Source organism: Amblyomma americanum, chromosome 1 (assembly GCF_052857255.1).
Source record: "Amblyomma americanum isolate KBUSLIRL-KWMA chromosome 1, ASM5285725v1, whole genome shotgun sequence".
NCBI lineage: Eukaryota > Metazoa > Arthropoda > Arachnida > Ixodida > Ixodidae > Amblyomma > Amblyomma americanum.
Genome location: NC_135497.1, coordinates 34093072 through 34113850, shown reverse-complemented (window position 1 = coordinate 34113850; position 20779 = coordinate 34093072). Strand labels below are relative to the sequence as shown.

Genomic DNA, 20779 nt, shown 5'->3' with positions numbered 1-20779 from the left:
AAGAAGGAACAACCTAACAGATCATGGACCCAGATGCCCACATTTTGTGAGCATGCATTTAGCCTCTCTGTTAGCTCAACTCTGTCAGATGGCGCTGACGCACACAAAGGAGTATAGACACCTAATTTTAGTGGGCATGTTTTCTTCTCTGCAATGATGCGTAAGGCAATACAATACATGGATCCCCACGTGGTATTCACCTACGACCGCTAAATAATTTATAATCAAATTTTTCTCGCCTGCTGTTCCGGTTTCCACAACTCTGTGGCATCAAAGTTCCATATAGGTCTTATGAGGCATTAAAAACTGCAATATAATCGCTGCTTCTTCGCCATTTGCTATTTCGGCTCTTGAGGCAGGCTAGCTTTCGCAATGTAGTGAATTAAAACGACGAAGCGGCAACATATCGCAGTTTTTTCATGCCTCCCATGACTTACACTAAACTTTGCCACGGGTAATTCCTCAGGTGTTCAAACCAAAACTGAAACAGCACAGAGAGAAATTCGGTTATAAACTATTTCGAGGTCATAGGTGAACGTGGTAAAAAAACAGCGCAGCGACGACGGACACGTACGAAGAAAGAAGACTGACAAGCGCTGACTTTTCTTCGTACGTGTCCATCGTCGCTGCACTGTTTTTTGCCACATCCATGATGCACAAACTCGCTCAGTTGTCAGTTCTTCTGGAGGTCATAGGTGAACACCACATGGTAATCCTTGATTACTAATGCTTTAGGCATCATTACAAAGAATGAAACACACACCCAAAAATTTGGCGTCCACTCTCCTTTCAAAATTTGGGCGCTTGTACATTTTGTGACAGTTTCCTGAATGTAATACTTGCCTGCACGGGTCCTAATATGCGCAACAGGCGAGTTTCAGTTGCCTTCAACAGGTTCAATTGTATATTAATTGTACTTTTTTTTTTCTACTGGAAGCAAAGTGAGGCTTGTTAAATTCACTAAGACGTAACACCGGGTTTGTTGGTAATTGATCTTCTACGGAAAAGCGCAGAAAAGCACACGCACGTAGAATAGAACACGATGACACGAGACCGCGTTCTTTTCTGCGCCCGTGTCAATTTTTGCACTGTTCCGTAAAAGTCTATTTAAACCTATGCTGCCACAAAGTCCTACAGCTGCGAAGCTTTCTTTTTTCATGCCTGAAATAGCCCATCTGGGCACCAAACTATGCTGGAGCCCATTTGCACAAAGCACACTTCCGAACGCGGCTCGGTGATCGGACAACGCTGACAGGAGGGAAGTCAAAAATTTGACAAGACGAAGCCCGAGCAAAACGGGGTTTCTTGAACTTTTTCGCAATGTTGTCATCCTAATACACGCAATAAAAGGTATTTGGTAGTGTCAAGTACTACATCAGCTGTGCTGTTGGAACTTCCATCGAACGCTTCTTTGTCCGACAGAGCCGCGACCCGCTAAACCACATCGACCTTAAATTCAGCGCAAAAAGTTAAATCCCATACAAAAGAGTAATGCAGTTTGATAAATAATTTCAAGCTATGAACGGCGTTCAATCAAATAAAAGCGAGCACACTGGGCAGGCTGCATTCCTGGGAACGCGAGTTGCAGCGGCGACTTAACTCACTCACCTCCATACCAATGGGACAGATGAATTCTTTGGTCGCGTCGTTCCTCCTAGGATCTTGATCACCTTCATCACGATCTTCCTTTTCCATCATGCACAATTCAAACCAAACTAACTGAACCACTGCACAGTTGCTCGGTAGTAATTGCCCACCGTCAAGAGCCGGAACGCCGCGTGCGAGTCAAGTCGGGACGACAGCAACGACAGACCACCATGCAGGTAGCGCTGCATGCATCATAGAATTTCTAAATATTACCTTGACGGAAAGCTAGCGCCACCTCTATGCCAGTTTCTGAGAGCCGTGAAAGAGCACATCTCCAGGGCCGGCGTTTCGGCGTAGGGGGCGTGCGATCGTGTTGCACGTGAGTAATTTGTTCTTTCTATCTTTTGGTAACAACAATAGAGCACTTTCTTCTCTTTTGTCGTCGCTACTCATCGATCCGGAGGCGACTATTAGAAGTCCCAATGCAGAATCTCAATTTGTGTCTCTTCTGCGGTTGTTCTGTCCCTTGGCGCTTCTATGCTTGGCCATACCAATGGGAATGTTTGCTCTGCCGTTCAGTATTATCTCCTAGAATAAAAACGTCTACCTTCATAAGCTTTCGTATTTGGGTAACTACTTTTTGCATTTCCTACTCTCTCTCTCTCAATCTTTTTTTTGTTTAACTGATTCCCGTACCTAATTTTCAGTTTGTTAGGCCGCCCTAACCTCCTGCAACCTCCTCTGCTACGGAAACAGAGTTACACAATTTTTGTTAGGTCATCCCACGCTTGCCATATGCAATCTCCAATTTAAATAGTCACCACCTGGTTATGGTCAATCCCCCTTGTGGGTATGTGCCATTTTGTGAGGGAAACAACAACATCTTATGGTATGCACATACTGAGCGATTGCCTTTTATCTGACACTCGGCATTCCGTTGTCAACTTCCTTGCGCCCGTATTTTTTTTTGTTACCAGATAACCCAGGACTAGCACGGAGCCCGCCAGTGGACCCAAAGGCCCGGAGGGTGACTAATCTGTTTTATCCTAAGTTCTGCTCAAAAGCTCTGTGCAGATCTACGGAGAAGAGCAAGCGCTGAGCGTGTTTTTATATCTTTTGTCAACCCAGCCCAACGTAACTCATGGTAACGCATAATTACCACCTTTTGCGTGCTCCCGAAAAAAGGCGGGAAACTTTTGACAACAGTCCATTTGAACCACGACCGGTTTATTGAGTTGAACGAACCGTTTGTGCGACGAGTTTCATACGCGGTCAGATTTTTTGTGGCCCCGCGGCTGGGAAAGTCTGTAGAGTGTTGACTTAATTGCACTTAACAATTGTGTGCTGCTGCTACTATTCGCTTTCTAAAACAGGTGCAAAAATTGCGGCGAGATAAGCGATTACGCTTTGGTGTCTGCAGGGGGAAATATGTTCTTTTAAATTAATATTTATTTCAGACAACAGCACTTGAAAACTTAGGCAGTTTTCTAGTATGCACGGGCCTTCCCGATTCCTGCTTCGAGTCCGGCGTTCACTTGCTGGCACAGATGCTGAACAAATGAGACGTTAAAATGCTGAGGCAGCAAAGGCTTTAAGGCACCACCAGGTGAGCCTTCCACCTTCTGTGATGATTTTAAAATGAGTGCTGTGCCATCTGCACTGAACATCTGTTTTGCGTGGGGAAGGTGTTCGGACTTAGGTGGCCAACTAGCATGGAGTGCGTGAGGCAACTGGAAAAGCAAGCTTCCTTTTAAGGCCTCTAATCTTAAGACCTTTTTACAGCTGATGTTGTGAAGAGGCCTTAAAGCGATGAACACTGTGGACAATGTGCATGATTTCCTTTGACTGTTTGGAAGCTTGTGAGGTGCATAAAGCTCACAAGGCACTGTTGTAGTGTGTGACAGGTCATTGTGGTGATATTAGACGAAGACATAGTGCAGCACAATGGGACAGAGAAAAGGAGCACACAGGATAAGCTCTCGTCCTGTGTGCTCCTTTTCTTTGGCCCGTTGTGCTGCGCTATGTCTTCTGATATGCTATACCAACAAGCCCAAACTACCACTTTAAGATTGTGGTCATGATAGGTTTCTTTGATTTGGCTGCACTCTCTGCACTAGTTCTGTGGAGTTCCGCTGTGGTGCCGGCAGCATGCAGCGTCAGTTCAGGTAGTTCAAATGCAGCTTGGCACTGGCCGCTTCCAAAACGAATGGTCGAGTGCAGGCCCGATTGTCTGATAGCCTTGCTGTCGTCACGAAATTGCAGCCAACTGCATGCCGCCGACACCAGTGACCACCAAAATCCTGAAACACTTGGAGGAATTTTCAAGCAGCAAATTGCAAAGAAGTCTTACCATGAACCTGCTCTAGGAAATCGTCGTTTCACAGAAAAAAAAAAAAAATCTGTTCCATGTATACACACAGGCGACTTGCGAATTAGCGCTGAAATGCTGCCCATGCGACTCGACTTGACCGCTTAGGTTTTCATTATGATGCCTCAAACAGTCACTCAACTCCTCCATGTGTAGGTCGAAGAAGCAGAGAAGGTATGGCACGTGTTATTTAATAAAATTATGACAGTTATTTGCTGAAAGGCTATGGTTTATGGGGGTTTAACGTCCTAGAGCGACTCAGGCCATGAGGGATGCTGTAGTGAAGGGCTCCGGAAATTTTGACCACCTGGTGTTCTTTAAGGGAGCTGCTGACCCGAAGGACATGGGTTCGATCCCGGCCGCGGGGGTCGAATTTTGATGGAGGCAAAATTCAAGAGGCCCGTGTACTGTGCGATGTCAGTGCACGTTAAAGAACCCCAGGTGGTCGAAATTTCCGGACCTCTTCTCTACAGTGTTCCTTATAGCCTGAGTCGCTTTAAGATGTTAAACCCCCATAAACCAATCCAGTCTTTTTTGTAATGAGGTGTAAGGCGTTATTATACACATAGCATGCTCCTACGGCTGCTAAATAATTTATAACTGAATTTCTTTCTCGTGCTGTTTGTGTTTCAGCAGCTGAACGATGACTGTGACCTTAAAGAGAGGTAGGTCATGTTAGGCATGAAAAACTGCAATATAATTGGCGCTTCTACATTTGTTGTCATTCCTCCTCTTGAGGAAGGCTGGCTTCAGCAGTGCAGTAAATAAAAACGATAAAGCAGCAATTATATCGCAGTTTTTCTATGCCTCTAATGACCTAAAACCTCTCCTTGTTGCCACAGCTCTCATTCAGCTGTTTAAACCGAAACATCATGACAGAAAAATTTGATTATGAATTATTTAGCGGTTGTAGGCAAATACCACATCGTGATTCATGCATTGTAGTGTCTGCTTCATTATAAAGAAGAAAATATGCCACCAAAATTAGGTCTCTATGCTCTCTTAATGTGCACTGACATCGCACAGTACACGGGCCCCTAGAATTTTGCCTCCATCAAAATTCTAGAGGCCCGTGTACTGTGATGTCAGTGCATGGTAAAGAACCCCAGGTGGTCGAAATTTCCAGAGCCCTTCACTATGGCGTCCCTCATAGCCTGAATCACTTTGGGCCGTTAAACCCCCATGAGCCATAAACCTTTCAACAAAGAACTGTCATCATTTCTTTAAATAACTAGTGCCATACCTTCTCCACTTCTTCGACCTACACATGGGCACCGCCATATTGCTGCACCGCAGCTGCGCTTCCATTTCGGCGAGTGTAAGCCAGCCTAGAACTCATGCTGCACTTCTTGAACTAGTGCAGAAAGTGCAGCCAAATGGAAGAGACCTTATGATTATGTGGCTACTTTCTTTGCATTGGGTGGGCAACAGTTTTTTGTCCTAGCCATTATATAGAAAGAAGAAAAAGAAGAAAACATGGGAACATTCACTATTAAGACAACAGCTTTCACCTGCAGACCCCAAATGAACAAAGCCTGTCTGTATACTGAACAAAGCAACTAGGCTGTCACAGATCTTTTTTTTTTTTTATTCGAGAAGTGTGCCATGAGGCATAAGTTGAAAAAGGAAAGGGGGGAAGGAATGCACGGGATTGAAAGTTAAAAGAAGGAGTGAAGAACCGTTGCGCTGAGGTAGTCGCAGAGGTTGTTAATGAAACGGTTGTCCATTGTCCACTTCACGAAGTCACTTTCGCGGTTCCACCGCAGGCCCACCTCCCTGAGGAGCCGTTTTCTTATAGCAGCCGTCGCTGGGCACGTCCACAACAAGTGCCGCACATCACATATGTCCGGTGCAGCGCCACAGTGAGGGCACCTGTCAGGTAGTGGCAGATCTTTGGCACGCCACCGATGACGGACAGATGGTGTCAGAGCCGCCCCTGCCCGAATCCGGCGCACGGATACCTCCTCCTGCCGAGTAAGACTACGGGGGAGAGGGTCGAACACGGAGGAATTAGAGCGCGTGTTCGCTGGCGCAGAACTTCGGAATCGGAAACGTGGGACAGGAACGGATCTGGGGGAAGAGGGGAAGGTGGCGGATCGTCTAATGTATGAAGATGAGTCATAGCATCCGCTTGAATGTTATGTGGATCCTGGGCATGGCCGCGAATCCAGTGTATGCGCACAGGACATGGATACTTTGCGCAGAGCACATGAATAGATTGTGAAATCTGGAACGTTCGTCGAACAGCCTTCAGCTGTTTAAGGGCGGCGCGGGAGTCGCAGATCTAGCAAGTTATAGTTTTGAAAGTGGGCCTCCTGCTGTGAAACTGGCAACGTTTGTGCCCCTAGAGTCAAGCAGTGGCGAGAGGCGAGAAGTCGCAGACGAATGTAGGTAGGACAGGTAGCTGAACGAGGAAGTAGTTCCCATAATTGAAGAATACAAAGAAAGACAAGGACGAGACATATTTATGTTCTTCCTTCTATGTTTGTCATTTTGTTTTCACAAATTAGCAGTAGATGTTTGTTGTTTCACTATTTGAGGAAAATGAGGAAGGGGTTGTTCATCTTGAGACATGTGGCCCAAAAGACAGAGCACAGGAGTGACTGACTCACACAACATTAGTGCTTGCGTTTTATTCCTTCTGTTCTGTGTGCTTGCGCCCCTTGTCCCCAAATGAGGCATTGACATGATCTTGCGTGGCGCTATGCTGGTAAAGGATGTGTGCTGCATGCATATGGGTGTGTGGCATTCAGATTCAAGCACCAACACACGGCTTCTAGTGCAGTAGGAATTATGGGAGCAAAAAAACCTCAAGGATGTGGATGAATAGTTTAGCTCTTCAACACGAAAGCAAGGCGGCCGAGTTGGTGATACATATTTAAAAAATTAACAGCGCGGAAAACGGGGACTTCAACGGTAGAAAACACAGGACAAGCGCGGGCGAGTTGGTGATACATGTTTAAAAAATTAACAGCGCGAAAAACGGAGACTTCAAGGGTAGAAAACAAAGGACAAGCACTTGTCCTGTGTTTTCTACCCTTGAAGTCCCCGTTTTCCGTGCTGTTATGTTTTTACTCTTTAGTTTGCCTTTTCTGAAAAAATTCGGTGGCAGGAGGTTTTAATACATGTCAGCTCACCCCTCATGTAATACTCTCTTGTGGGCCTTTGAGGTACAAATAAATAAAAAAGTAGTGCCCTTTCAAACAGTATAATTTGCAACTTAGGTGCAAGATTTTCGGTGGCCCCTTCAGGGAATGTTTGTCCAGAGCTTGTAGTGATTGCTTAATGTCACTTGGTACTAAGAATCAGGCAGTTAACCAATTGCCCTTGTGCCTCTTGAGAAAATCTGAGAAATGACAATTTACCATATCTGTGAACAGTAATGAGCTGGATGTATCGCCTAAGAGAATCGAGGTCATCAACTTGACAGTGGTAAGAATTTTGGGTTGGTTAGAGCATAGATGGCTTGACATAATCTTCCGTATCTTAATAGATGTGGCATTGTTGTCATGTGTAATTAAAAATTTGTTTCGATGTGTGTGGCTGGTGAGCTGTCAGCTCGGGCATGACGAAGTTGTAAGCTCAACCAGAAGTACCTGTGCTGTTTGAGCTCAGGGCAAGAGCTTTGAGCGAGGCCACTGCACTATGTCCTTGTTGTACATTTGGCTTTCATGGTGCTCCAACTTCCTCATTCCCCCACCTCTGTTAGGAATGTCGCCATGGGGCCGAGCGAAAGTGGTGGGGTGTAATTAGAGCAGTGGCATGGCCATAAGGTCCATCCGAACAGCACTACGTAAGACTTGTCTGCTGGATTGGCCCCGCAGTCAGAACTGAGGTGAGTTATGAGTGGGCCGTTGTGGAAAAAGACAGTAGAGCAGCGGAAAACATGCCACGAATGGTGGAGAGCAATAGTTTGGAGGCAACCTTTGATGCCTTTGTTGCCATTGTGGTCAAAGTTATCTGTGAGACCATCAAGGGCAGCACCTGTTCTGAATGCATCGCATAGTAATAGATCAGAGCTTCCATTTTATTGTTTGATCATGGGCCTTACTGCAGGAGGTGTATGAATCGATTCAGATTTCACATTGAGACGCATCAAATTCAGCAACGTTAGTACTCACAGGTACAGTAAAACCTCGTTAAGGCATACTTTGCGGCACTGTGGAAAAACTGGGAGCAAAGCGGCAGTATTGTCACGAAGACGACGAAGCTGGCAGTGGTGCGGGAACAGAAAAGTCACATTATAGGCGAGCGGCCATTAAAATCACCTCACTGCCATCATTCATCGCCGCTTATTATTCGGCTGGTCGCCACTTAACATTTGGTGTGAGATGCGGGGTATCATCCCCATCCTGGTCATGGATCTTCGGAGTCTTCTGCCTGCCGTTATTGTCGGCCGTATGCACCTGGTTCGCCCCGCTGTGCCCCAGCCCGCCGAACCTGAACTCACCTCGCCGCTCACCCCAGTCCCGTCCCCCGCCCTGACCACAAGACACGTTGACATGACAACGCTGCCGCGACCCGAGGCGCCGCCCACGCGTGGGGACACCACCCCCCTGCCCTGCCATTCGGTGCATTCAAGGGCTTCGTCCGTTGGCTACTGGCGACCTGTGTCACAAAAGCTTCATCAACCAGGATTCATTCACACATATCTTTCATCGTGGCAGCCAGCACTTCCCCCATGCCATTTCTGTTGTACCGTCCTCCTCTGAACCCACCTCCACTGAGCCGTCTCTCCGTCGGTGTCTTCTATTCACTATCGGGATGATCGCTCGGCAGCCCCAGGTAGTGTCACTAAAATGACGAAGCTGGCAGTGGCGCGGGAACAGAAAGGTGGCGCTATATATAGGCTATATATATATATGTTAAAATCATCTCACTGCCATCGTTCATCGCCACTTATTATTCGGCTGGTTGCCACGTAACAATATGCTTAAACTGAAAGCAGCCTGAGTATATCCGTTGACCTGGTAAAAGATGATACCTGAGGCATTTCAAAGAATGCGCTGGTGAAATCTTTTAATCACATAGCTACTAGCGCAGCTTCGAAGGCATATAAGCCAGGTCCCGGGTCCCAGCTGCTCTATTAATAATGCGCAGGTGAAACCTTTTAATCACATAGCTACGAGTGCAGCCTCGAAGGCATGTAAGCCAGATCCTGTGTCCCAGCTGCTCTATTTGAGTGAAGAAGCATTGTCTAGCACGCATGCAGTTTTTCCATCAGTACAGGTTTAGCTGTCTTCAGCTTCCATGTAAGCGTTACTTTCATTGGATGGCGTTTTGCCTATGATGGAAGCAACAGTGTCAATACCTAACTGTGCTGTAGAAGTCTTGGACTGCAGTGTCTAATACATCACCAATCATGCAAAAAAAATGAGTCTCCACAATGCCTCCTCCGCTACAAAATACCTCCTGTAAACAAGAGGTATTTAGGAATACCTACTCTATTCCGAGGCCTGGATTGGGAAAAGTGGGGATAAGAGTTAATGGAGATTATGTTAGTAATCTGCAATTCTCAGGTGATATCGCTAAGTTGCTCAGCAGATGAACTGCAAAGCAAGATCAGCAAGCAGAATGGTGGGTCTAAAGAATTAAAGGAGTATAGACACCTAACTTTTGGGTGCGTGTTTTTTGCCTGTAAAATGATGCGTAAGGCGTTGTTATACATGAATTACCACCTGGTATTCTTCTATAACCACTAATTAATTTATAATCTCATTTCTTTCTCGTGCTGTTTTGGTTTCAACAGCCGAATGAGGACTGTGACGCCAACGTGTGCCTACAGGTCCCGTGAGGCATGAAAAAACTGCAATGTAATCGCTGCTTCCACATTAGTTGTCATTCCGGCTCTTAAGGAAGGCTGACTTCAGCAGTGCAGTAAATCATAACGATGAAGCAGTGATTATATGGGCGTTGTTCCATGCCTCACGTAACACAAGAGCACTCTTTGACATCACAGCAATTGTTCGGCTGTTGAAACTGAAACAGCGTGGCAGAAAAAAATCAATTATAAATTATATAGCGGTCATGGGCAAATATCATATGGTGATTCATGCATAGTAGTATCTTCTCCGTCGTTGTAGAGAAGAAAGCATGCCACCGAAATTACGTGTCTATATTCCTTTAGCACGCAGAAAACCAAATGGAAAATTCTCTTGGCCATTCCCTCCAATGCAAATGCTGTGTGGTGTATAATATTGTTACGTGGTGGCTGTCCAAAGAGTGAGGCACGATGAACAATGGCAGAGATATAATTTAATGGCCGTTGGCCTAGCGCAAGTGCTCTGTTAGCTTCGTCGTCTTTGTCACAATATTCCTTTTTCTCATGGACATTGTCACATATGGACCTCCTGCATGTTTGTAAACAAACGAGGTGGCGCTGCAGTCGCTAGCGAGCTCGTGGTAGGCAAAAGGTCGGGGAGTGGCGTCGCCGATAGGTGTTGTGCGCAGGTTTTCAAGGCTTGTAGGCGCGTTTCCAGTTTCTGCGAATCATAGCAATGGTCGATGCTTCCAACTTAGTAATTTGTCGAAGTACACGAGCTCGCGTTGTCCACGTGCGGCCTATAAAGAGAAATAGTTTGTCACTGTGTATTGTATATATGGTTAGTAGTAAACATGTAGAAAGCGTTCCTGCCGTTTATTTATGCGCTAGGCATTGAATAAAACAAGTTTTGACACTCTGCACTAGCCAGAATGATTTTACTTCGGGACAGTAGTGAGGGGAAGTGTTGGCGTTGTTTCGTCGGAGCAGACATGCGCTCATCGTCTGCTGACATACGTACGTGTCGCGCTGCGCGAAAAGTGGGGACAGTGTCGTGTCCCCGATCTCCTGTCTCGCTTAGCGCTGTTTTTAGCCGCATGACCACGCACCAGCCAGGCTGACTTGTCCTCTTGTTAAGCTGGTCGATTTGGTGAAAATTTTTGATTTCTAGAATTATTTTCTTTCCTAGCCCTGAAGTCTAGTTTCGTGACGAAAAATTATAGCAAAATATTGAGTACAAATTTATAAATTACGCTTTTTAGAAGTGTGGTCGTCAAAAATAGTGAGGTAATTTCTTTGATTTCAGTGCCGCATTTTGACCAAAGCGAAAGCGAAGATGCCATAAACGAGGGAATATACTTTAAGGTTCGTTTTCTTTTAACCTCCCTGCGTTTCCTTTTCATTCTCTCTCTCTCTTCTGACCTCTCACATTTTCTGCGACTGGATCACAGTGCACCTTCGTAATTCACATGAAAACCAAATGATTCCATTTGTCGCAAACTATTCCTGAGACGTTGAGGAGCGTAATAAATCTCTCGATTTTTTTCCCTACACGTGCAGTATTGTGTTAGTTATTTTTTGTAAGAAACGTTTTCATGTAACTATGCATGCATAAGTACTGATCATATAGAAAAAGAACTAATCGCGTCATCATACAGAACAGGGCTTTATGCACATGCTGGCATAAAAAAACTGCGCACTATCTACTCAATTATTTGAGACCTATCTTGGGGGGACTTGACGACGGTGTTAATTATAATTACCCAGAACTGCACCAGGTATAGCTATAAATAAAAGGAATGACTGAAACTAGCGTAGGAATTTCATATTTGCACCATGTTTAGTTACATATCGCATGCATGAATAACGAAAACACTTTTCATGCCGCGTCCCCTCTCAATCTCGCCACGTGTCTGTTAGTAGCACGCCTGCGGCTGCTTCTTTCCAAACAAGCTTCTGATCATGTATTACCTCATGAAACATGACACATGCATGATGCAATGAAAAAGCATATGGCGTTTAGCACACTTAAGGTACGCTATTCTAAGCACACCAACGCGACCGCGCAAGATTGACACAACTTACCAGACTTCTTTCTACTCGAATGAAATAATTACGTCGTCATATCAAGAAACAGTTTCAAGCAATTATTAAATGTCACAAAACGCGCCATTTAACCAGGGTGTGCTATTAACAAAAAAAACGCATTCCTTGGGGGCGAGTGAACTGTCGGCGCCCCATGCACTCCGGCTCAAGGTGATAAGTACGTGTGCAGCTACATATGTCTTTTTTTTCCTTGAGCAATTATCAGCCTACTATCCTGAAGTTCAGGTGAATGAACGCAGTAACTTGCATGCTATTAAATGCATTGAGTGGCAGTGCCTATCGACTCCCAGACTTCGCGCTTTACTACCGTGGCCCAATGCCTGTTAGCCAGTTTCCGAATGCGGCATTTATGCGCGAGAAACCTATCGAGGCTAATTTAATATTTTTTATGCTACTACGCGGATCCAGCTGTGACGCAGCTGGTCAATACATGCTGCTTCTGCAGTGCACAGGCTTGAAGCAGCCGCCGGTAGCTGCGGCAGCTGCGGTAGGCCCGGGCAAGCGGAACCTGTTTTGCCTACCACGCGAAAGTCGCTGCTAACATCAGCGCCACCGCATCTTCGTGACGTCGCGGGGTGAAGGAGGTCCATAGTAAACTGGGTGGTGTGTCATTGTTTGCGTAAGAACTTAAGGACACTGAGAAGTTCCCTAGGCAGCTGCCGACCACACATCATACGTGGCAAAATTACTTTTGAAAAGTAATTAAATTCCATTACTAATTACTTTCTTAGAAATCACAGAATTAATTAAATTACATTACAAATTACTGGTCTCAGAAAGTAATGACATTGCATTACAATTACCTGCCTTAAGTAATGAAAATTACTTAGTTTTTATGATAAAATGTTGCGCATTGGTCTTAGTTTGTGCAAAATTTCTAGATTTTTTGTTTGCACCGCCACTGAGCTTGAAAATGGCGTCAGAAATTTTGCCCCTTTTTAGTCAATTTGAACAGCCGCTTTGGTGATGTAGATGAGGTCTTTGTCATGTCACTCTTCAATGAGAAGTACATCATTCAATGTGTAATATGGTCCCACCATCCTGATTTTGAAGAATTTGTCATCCGCGTAAACAGCGGGAGTGCATTGACTGCTTATCCACGCATCATCCCAGAAGTGCACAGGTGCGTGAGAAGCTGCCAATTCTGCTGTTCAATTGATTTGTTCTGGAGACAAGTTGGTGGAAATATACATTGCATGTCGCTGGGACGCTGTTGCCTATCTTGCCCGTGAGTTAGAAATACGGCCTCAGATGAGGCCACAAAAACCCGACAACTCATGGCCAACTTTCTTATACATGTCAGTATAGACTTCTTGTCAGTGCGGTGACGTCAAAGTACTTGCTCAGGCACTCGCAGTGCGTCTGCGCGAAGGTGCCATATGGCATGCCTTGGTCATCGAGCTCTCCTGGTGGCCATGCAGTGCATTTGTGTGCGAGACCTTATGCAGTGCAGGAAGATGCGTAGCAGTCCTGTGACTGATATGCAGCCTCTTCACCAAGGCAGTGCTGACGCCTGCGCACACATCACCTCTTGTCCGCGTGCGCCGCTTCCCTGGGGTGCTGCCTATTACTGCTTGCGCGCTTTTAAGGCGCAAGCCTTAAGTGGCACATTAACATCGATACCCGGTATTGTTGTCGATGTCCAGGAAAAGTGGTCCATAACCCCCAAGACATCATCAGCGAAGAGAAAAATTTCTTCCAAGGGTGCAGAGAATTGAAGCAAGGGCCTTCAGATTGCGAGGTGTTCACACAACCCATGGGCCACAAAACCGCGTTGCTTCTTGGCAAGTAATGATTCATTTAATGTATGTGTTGTCCTATGACTATAAGCTAATGAGTAGGTGTGTCACTAGAAAGGAAGGAAACAATATAAATTAAAAAGTGAATGTTTTTCGCCTTCAAAGCTTCGAAGCAGTCTCTAGTGCGTCCGTAATTTATTCTTGCTTTGGGAGTCGCCGCAGTGGCTCATTGGTTATATGGTGCTCGGCTGCTAACCCGAGAGTATCTGGTTTGATCCCGTCTGCGGCAGCCTCATTTCGGTGGAGGCGAAATGCTATAGGTTCGTGTACTGTGCGATGTCAATGCACGTTAAAGAACCCCAGGTGGTCAAAATTCCCGGAGCCCTTCACTATTGCGTCCCTCATAGCCATAGTCGATTGCTTTGGGACGTTAAACCCCATAAACTGCATCTTTGCTTTCTATATGCTCATCTCCACAAACGCGAGGCCAAAGCATGGCAGATACGAGGAGAAGCATGGACTCGGTATGCAGCAAAAGTAATATCGCTAGTAATTGATTACTTTTCCGTGAAATTACTGCTTGAAAGTAGTTCATTACATTACTAAATTACCAGGCCACAAAAGTAATGAATTACATTAGAAGTTACCAAGAAAAGTAATTTCATTACTGTAATTATATTACAGTAATTTAATTGCTGGCTAATCTGCCACACACTGATTTCAAGGTGATTTGACACTGCTTTTCAATGATTGTGAAATCCTGACATGATAGCTTCTGCAAATGGTACGAAAAAACTTCTTTTGCATTTTTAAGGCAAAGGTTTGTGCCACCTTCCCTTTTATTTTTTGTCTCGCCCCCCTCCCCCCCTTTTCCCCCTTCATATTTTCTCTTGGATGTTAAGAATGCAATGTTTTAGCAACAAGCTTGAATTAGCCCCTATGAAAAATTTTTTTGCTGGCCTGCACGTGACTGTCTCTATGTCCAGGTTTTGCGCCATTTTCTAACCCCTGGCATTTATTGGCTCTTTCACTTCATTAACACTTTTGTGAATGTGCTGGCACAAATTTTGAAAAGTTCCTTTTCTAGCGCTTGCAAGTTGTTTCCTCATTTTTGTTTTCCATGGGGGTGAAGTTTCATGGCATGTCCAGTCCGTCAACTACATCTTACCGTTCTCAGATACTTTGTCCCATTACACTTGTGCATTGTGGAAGAGCCGCAGCTGCTCTTAGATACTTTGTGCCCTTGCCTTTGTGCAGGGCAGCAGTGGCGTCTTCTCCGCAGTGCTCGGGTGCATGTGGGCAAAGCATCCAAAAATGATGACTAGCTTGGCTGGCATTTTCTCTTGGTCTCTGAATGCATCATATGGCCAGAATTTGGCAAAATTATGGCCATGTATACCAGGGAATCGTTTCAAAAAGTTATCCAGGATTTGTATTGTGAATAAAAATAGCACAACACGCATAATTTTTGGTTTTGTGATACTGCAGATTACACAAACCAAGAACAGAACACCAAGGTTCTACTGTATTTCTTTGAAGGGCTGTGACGGTTTTAAAGGGTGTCTAGCAACCTAGAATTGTCAAGAGGAATTTCGTTTACCTGGAAAAATCGAGGAGTTGTGAGGGATACCATCAAGAAAGTGGTCAAGTCTGGGAAAAGGACAGACTGAAATTAATTAACCGAGGTCTGCTGCGAATTTTAACGATACTGTGAGTGTGCAGCACATGGTCCGTTCTTATTGGCATGATATATTTTTGCTTCTAATGAGTATTAGGCATGGCAGCCTGTCTGTTTTAGCTGTCTTTTTCTTGTCTTCGGTTAAGTGAGCATTGTATATACTGGTTGGCTCTGTACAGGTTGCCACACTCGTCATTAAATTTGGTCTGGTGCATATGAATTGACACAGCTACATTCAAAAGTATTTTCTGTGGAATAAGCCGTAGTCATAGTAATGTGCAGAATTCATGCACTTTCAGTATACAGATGCGAGGTGCCACGCCACCCCAGTGTGGCATCAAAGTCGATCTGTAAATCTTGCTCTCAGGCCTCGTCAATCTTGTAGGCTATTGCAGAAACAAACAGGCTAGTTTCTCTGCGGTTCGAGCTGTGATGACGAGGTCATAAAAAGCTGTTACTTTTTGTAGAAATCGCTTGGTGCTTGTCCTGTGGCATTGCTGCTGTCAAAAGGGATGCCAGTGTGTGCTTTCATTGGAAAGGCAGTAAAAAGCAGTGCTTCTCAGTGATGAGCAAACCGACCTTTGTCAGCCCTCTTGTTCAAGGGTTCCTTCTTGAAAGCCTGAAATATACTTTTGCAGTACAATGAGCAGTGTATGGAGCCCCTGAAAGCATACAGAGTGTTCCGTTTAGAAATTTTCCAGAATTTTCTCACAGTAGAGTTGTTTGTTTCTTTTGTGAAAGCACATGTAATGTCAGCACATATGGCCACCACTCTTATGAACCTTTAAAAGAAACCAAGAACTTGTGAGCATAATTTTAACTAACTTCCAAATCTAAGACTCCGGATCACCCAGGCACTTTTCATCTAGTGAGAAGGGAAAAAGCTGCTGAAATTCCTGCACAGATTCCTAGTTGAAATGTGCCAGCATCTGTGGGTCCGTTACAGCCAGGGATTCCAGTGTGGTGAAACCCATACACAAGAGTTAAGCGGGCCATGTCCTGTCAAGAATGCTGCATCTGGGGCAGCATTCCACAGCTGGAGGTGTCGCAAGGGAGTGTGGAAGGGGTTGTCTTGTTAATGCTTTCACTCTTGTTGTAGCTTAAGCTGCTGTTCATCGATTTTTTTGTCATTAATGTTTCTCAACAATGCCACATCACGTCATACGCCTTTTTAGTGTCTGAACTGTGACAAGAGCATCTCCACTGCAGCCGTGGCCTCGTGCTTGAGTGCTCGTCTCGGCTACGGGAGGTCGTGGGTACGATTCCCGCGGCCTCCGGTCCACCAGCCAATTAATCCAGTGGGAACAGGCGGTCCCCCGGCCTAGTGCTCGGCTCTCCAGGGGTGCACTGCGTGGGAAGGATAGCCTGCGCCTCAAAATTCCCATCAAATGCGGGCACAAAAACGTCTCCACGTGGTTAAAACCCGCAGTCCAAAACTCTCACCTTGTGCCAGTTACAAAACTTACAACGTTCACTTCTCTAGCCTCAAGAGAGATGTGCTATAGCTCTCTCCGCTCACAAACCCCCTTCGAGCAAAGTGCAGCGGTATTTGCTTGCTACCGTTGTGGCTGGCTCACATGCATCGGCAGGTGTGCATGACGGGTTAAAAAAAAAAAGATGGGCTTCTACCGCACGAGGTGGATTTAGGGTTGCTTGACGGCGGAACTTATCTCTGATCCGTCAAGGAAACGGTTTGGTCGAAGACCCTTCTCCCAAGCATCTCACCCTAGATGAGCCGAGCACCATGGCGGGGAAATCTTAAAACCGGTGGGTACCCGGCGGCACTGGGAATCGAACACAGCACCTCCCGAATGTGAGGCGGATGCTCTGCCACAAGGCCGCGCTTCGGCGCTATGATCTTCGCCAAAAGGCCGAGAAATGAAAAGCCGAAAGATTGTCGTTTGGCAGCTTACAAAGTCTAGCTGTCATGTTTTTTCCTGAACACTGTTATGGCTGAGGCTAATTGTACCATTCTACATGATTTTCTCTCATTCATTGAGGTGCTCAATAAGCTTTAGGATGCGATAAATTATGAAGGATGAAATATTTGTGTGAAATGTTTCTTTTCATTACTGCAATTTGTGTAAACATGTTTGTATTGTAATTTCAAATATGTTTTATAATTTGACCTACTCGAAAATAAAGCATATCGCAGTACTGGCCGGCATTTCGAAGGGCCCTGATATGCACAGCATGTGTACGAGAGCAGACGATGTAGCGGTCCCTTTATCACTACTTTTGGAACCCACTGACCAGCGTTGCTGCTCTTCCTCGGGAGTGACGTCATAATGCACCCTGACACTCAGAAACCGAAATCGCTCAGTATAAATAATGCGATAATATTTAATGTGCATATTTGAATTGCAGAGCACGTATCACGCGCCGGGTGGGAGTATGCAATGTTTGAAACTAAGAACACTGCAACCAAAAATTTGATGTCTCCGCCCCTTTAAGTTTTTGGGTTTAGCATATGGAGCTTGTGACCTCCTGTGTGCCAGCGTCAGAAGCCTTTCAGAAACCCTTTCGTTGTTTGTCTTGACTATTTTTATTCATTCATGGTCTCTGCCTTGTATGTACTTCTTTTTGTGTGTGGTTTCTCTGGCACATCTTGAATAATGTTCCTTTTATCCTTTTTTTTTTTAAGGGTCTCTCTAATGTCTATACACAAAGCCACTACAGGAGTGCGTGGGCTGCTGCTGTAGCCTGTTAGATGTCCTTGTCTTTTTTCTCTCATATGCATTCCATTTTTTGTGTATTTGTTTGTGGGTTTCTCTTAGTGGCTTATTAGTTGCATTTTATTGTTCTGAGCTTGCATACTTTTTCTCTTTTCATGGCATCCAACCCTGTGTATGACTGGAGGGACTGCAGCAGCCGACCTTGCATGGCGTGGCATTCTCTGGTCCAAGGCACCTATTCCCCGTTCCAGGCTACTGGCTCAAGATTGTGCCCACAAGTCTGCACCTTGGCCTACAGGCAGAGTCGCATTAGGCCCACGTCGGCCAGGACTTCCTTGCCAAATAAAGTGTTCCTTCCGACACGCCTTGTCAGTAATTGATGAAGCTTATGAATAAATGAGTAACAACTTCGTTGGCCGTATAGAAAAACCGTGTTACTAAGCAGTTTTTTTTAAGGCCATACACAGCCACCACATTGTTTCCTCTGAGTAACCTACTCATCTTTGAGGTAAGTGCTTGCCATGTGTTGCATCACTGTCTGAAGTGTTGCTGCAGAACCGCATATTGCCTTCCTGTTTATGCCATTGCAGCAGAAAATGCTCCGCAAAGTTAATGGAAAAAAGTTTCGCCAACATACTGCTTTGAGACAACTGCTAAACGGGTGCTGAAGCCCACTGAACATTGTAATTGAGGCCCTTTGAATTGAATGTTCTTTGTAGGTATTTTAAAAAGGCAAGATAACAGTCCTAGCAGTGTTACTGGGATTGCAACTCTGCAAACGAGGCGGATTCTGTAGCACTGGGCTCTCGCTGGCAGTTTTTGAAATTCGCATTACCCGAAGCTGTACTGTAAAAGAGCATAAAAAAAACGATGTCTCCCTCGGTAATTCATGCCATGCAACATGACATGGAAACCATCACATGGCCAATTTATCCATTGCCTTCATGTTCAAGACATCTGCCAGTTTCTATACGGTAGCTTCAGACTGTTGCACTGGAAAATTGCATTTTTCTTGTAGGCACTTTTTGAGCAGGAATTGGGTTTACCCTGGTTTTCGTGATTTATGTTTTGGGTGCACAAACTGGGTAATATCGGGCTTTAAGTGCTAACAAGCCCTAAATATTCGCTAAATTTGATTTATAGTCTTCTCTTACTGTTGTGACATGTTTTCCTCAAGCAGAACAGTGGCCCGAGCTAGGTGGCTGGGTGAATTCGCATCACTTGTTAATTTCAGATTAATTTTTTTCTTTTCTCAGCTGCTGAGGGCCATTATTGCTAGAGGGGTATGTAAGGTGTGTACTGTAGACAGACAGGGAAATCGCTTAATTCAAACCAACGGTATTTACAAACTGGCACTTCGCTCCCGTCAAAATCGCATATTTCAGTGCGACAAAGCTGCCGGTAATATAAGCTATACAACGGCCGCACAGCTTACCTGTCCTGAGCGATGAAGCATGGCAATGCAGCGCGCTGCATGTGGCTATAGTGGAGAACCACACGTCTACTACCCCTGTCACATGGTGCTTTCGAGTGCAGTTTCTCTCCCCAGCTGCGCTCCTGTTCCTGCCACGACGTGGGACCAGTTTATTTTAGCGTATGCGGGGCCTATCGAGTGGAATCTATGAGACGCCGCTGACAGTGCTGATGAGCGGTCGCAGAAGAATGAAAAGACCCGTGCCAACCCCTCTGGTCGGGCTCTCTTTATTCCGAACCCTGCGTAAAGAACTATTTTTCGGTCCCCTTACCCTTTGTTTCTAATCAGCATAGTTTGAACAAATTTTCGGTCACTTAATAGTTTGAAGTATCGAGGCGTCTAATGCCTGACCAATGGTACGTGGCCATATATATATTTCCCACCGATGACGTGCGCACAATTTGTCCCAAAACGTAATGACCATCGGATATATTGTCCATCTTCAAAAGACTTGTAGAAAATCTCAAAAGTTTATTATAGCGACAAATTTATAAGATTGCTCAAAGGGAGCACGGCTACAAAACCGCCGCACACACGCGTTCACTCTTGGCGCTCTTAATTCAGTTCCAATAGACTCACCGAAAATTTGAGCTATAAAAGCGAGCACGAAACGAGAATTCACTGTGTGAGCGTGTGCTTGAGGAAGTATCGCGCATAAATGGTTTTACCACTAAACGCACTGATCATAGTGCTTGCATGCGGCACAGCGAAACGGTGATATCGATATGAGATGGAATTCCACATCTGGCGCTTCTAGCCCTCGCAATTAAAAGAGGCAGGATTAATTTTTCCCTTTGCAAAACAAACATCTAGTAGAACCCGAAGTTACGTTCGCGGTTGCTGCGTTTTTCCCGGTAACTTTTTTTTTTTTCATATGAGCCAGATAGTCCAGCTGCCACAGAAGCCCCTACAACTGAAACTCGATCGCCTATATATGTTACATAATGCAATTGTTGCATAATTCCCTGGTTGTACGTCGCGAAAGTCATCTCACCATGGTAGTTTACACCGTTCCGGAATTCGTTCAATGCGCCATAATGGCGACGCCGGCCAGAAAAAGCGATGCTATACACGTACTCTATATAGGCGCTTGTTCGCCGCTGTGTTCGGCGACTTTTGGAAGGAAGCACCCAGGCCAACGCACTTACAGACCATGTGATTTTTTGTGCGTCTGCTGGCACAGTTACATCGCAGCTGCGGAGCTAGCGCGAATGGCCCAAAGCACAAAAACGAAACTATGCCGCGGCAGACGGCACAAACAGCGTTGTATGAAATGTGGTTGCGTGGGTTGGCTCCGACAATTTTGTTTCTGCCATCCGCTTTATTCTTGTCACCTCCACCTTAAAATACACAATTTCTAGATTCCAAAAGCGATGGTTCTATGGGATTAA

At 45.3% G+C, this 20779-nt stretch overlaps 1 protein-coding gene and 1 long non-coding RNA gene across 25 annotated transcripts in view; one reads left to right on the top strand and one right to left on the bottom strand.

The window, feature by feature from the left end:
• LOC144112617 (uncharacterized) overlaps positions 1-1811 on the bottom strand; it is a 145449-nt gene extending 143638 nt beyond the window's left edge. For all 6 annotated transcript variants that reach the window (XR_013310342.1, XR_013310349.1, XM_077645422.1 and 3 more), the window contains exon 1: positions 1609-1811. Coding sequence is in view for 4 of the 6 variants with exons in the window: in XM_077645422.1 (XP_077501548.1) it covers positions 1609-1698 (90 nt within the window). In the remaining 2 variants the exon portion in view is untranslated. The remainder of the gene's footprint in view (positions 1-1608) is intronic.
• Positions 1812-1816: 5 nt separating this feature from the next.
• Positions 1817-18276, top strand: LOC144112631 (uncharacterized). Of its 19 annotated transcripts, none has more exons than XR_013310353.1 (5): positions 1819-1966; positions 2565-2614; positions 3045-3193; positions 5722-5929; positions 7665-18276. It is a non-coding gene; the product is annotated as an uncharacterized LOC144112631 (long non-coding RNA). The 19 variants fall into 19 exon arrangements; XR_013310352.1 differs by lacking the exon at positions 1819-1966 and adding an exon at positions 1980-2216; XR_013310360.1 differs by lacking the exons at positions 1819-1966; positions 2565-2614 and having other exon boundaries at positions 2623-3193; positions 7665-7790; positions 11023-11081; positions 13469-18276.
• Positions 18277-20779: the final 2503 nt, after the last annotated feature.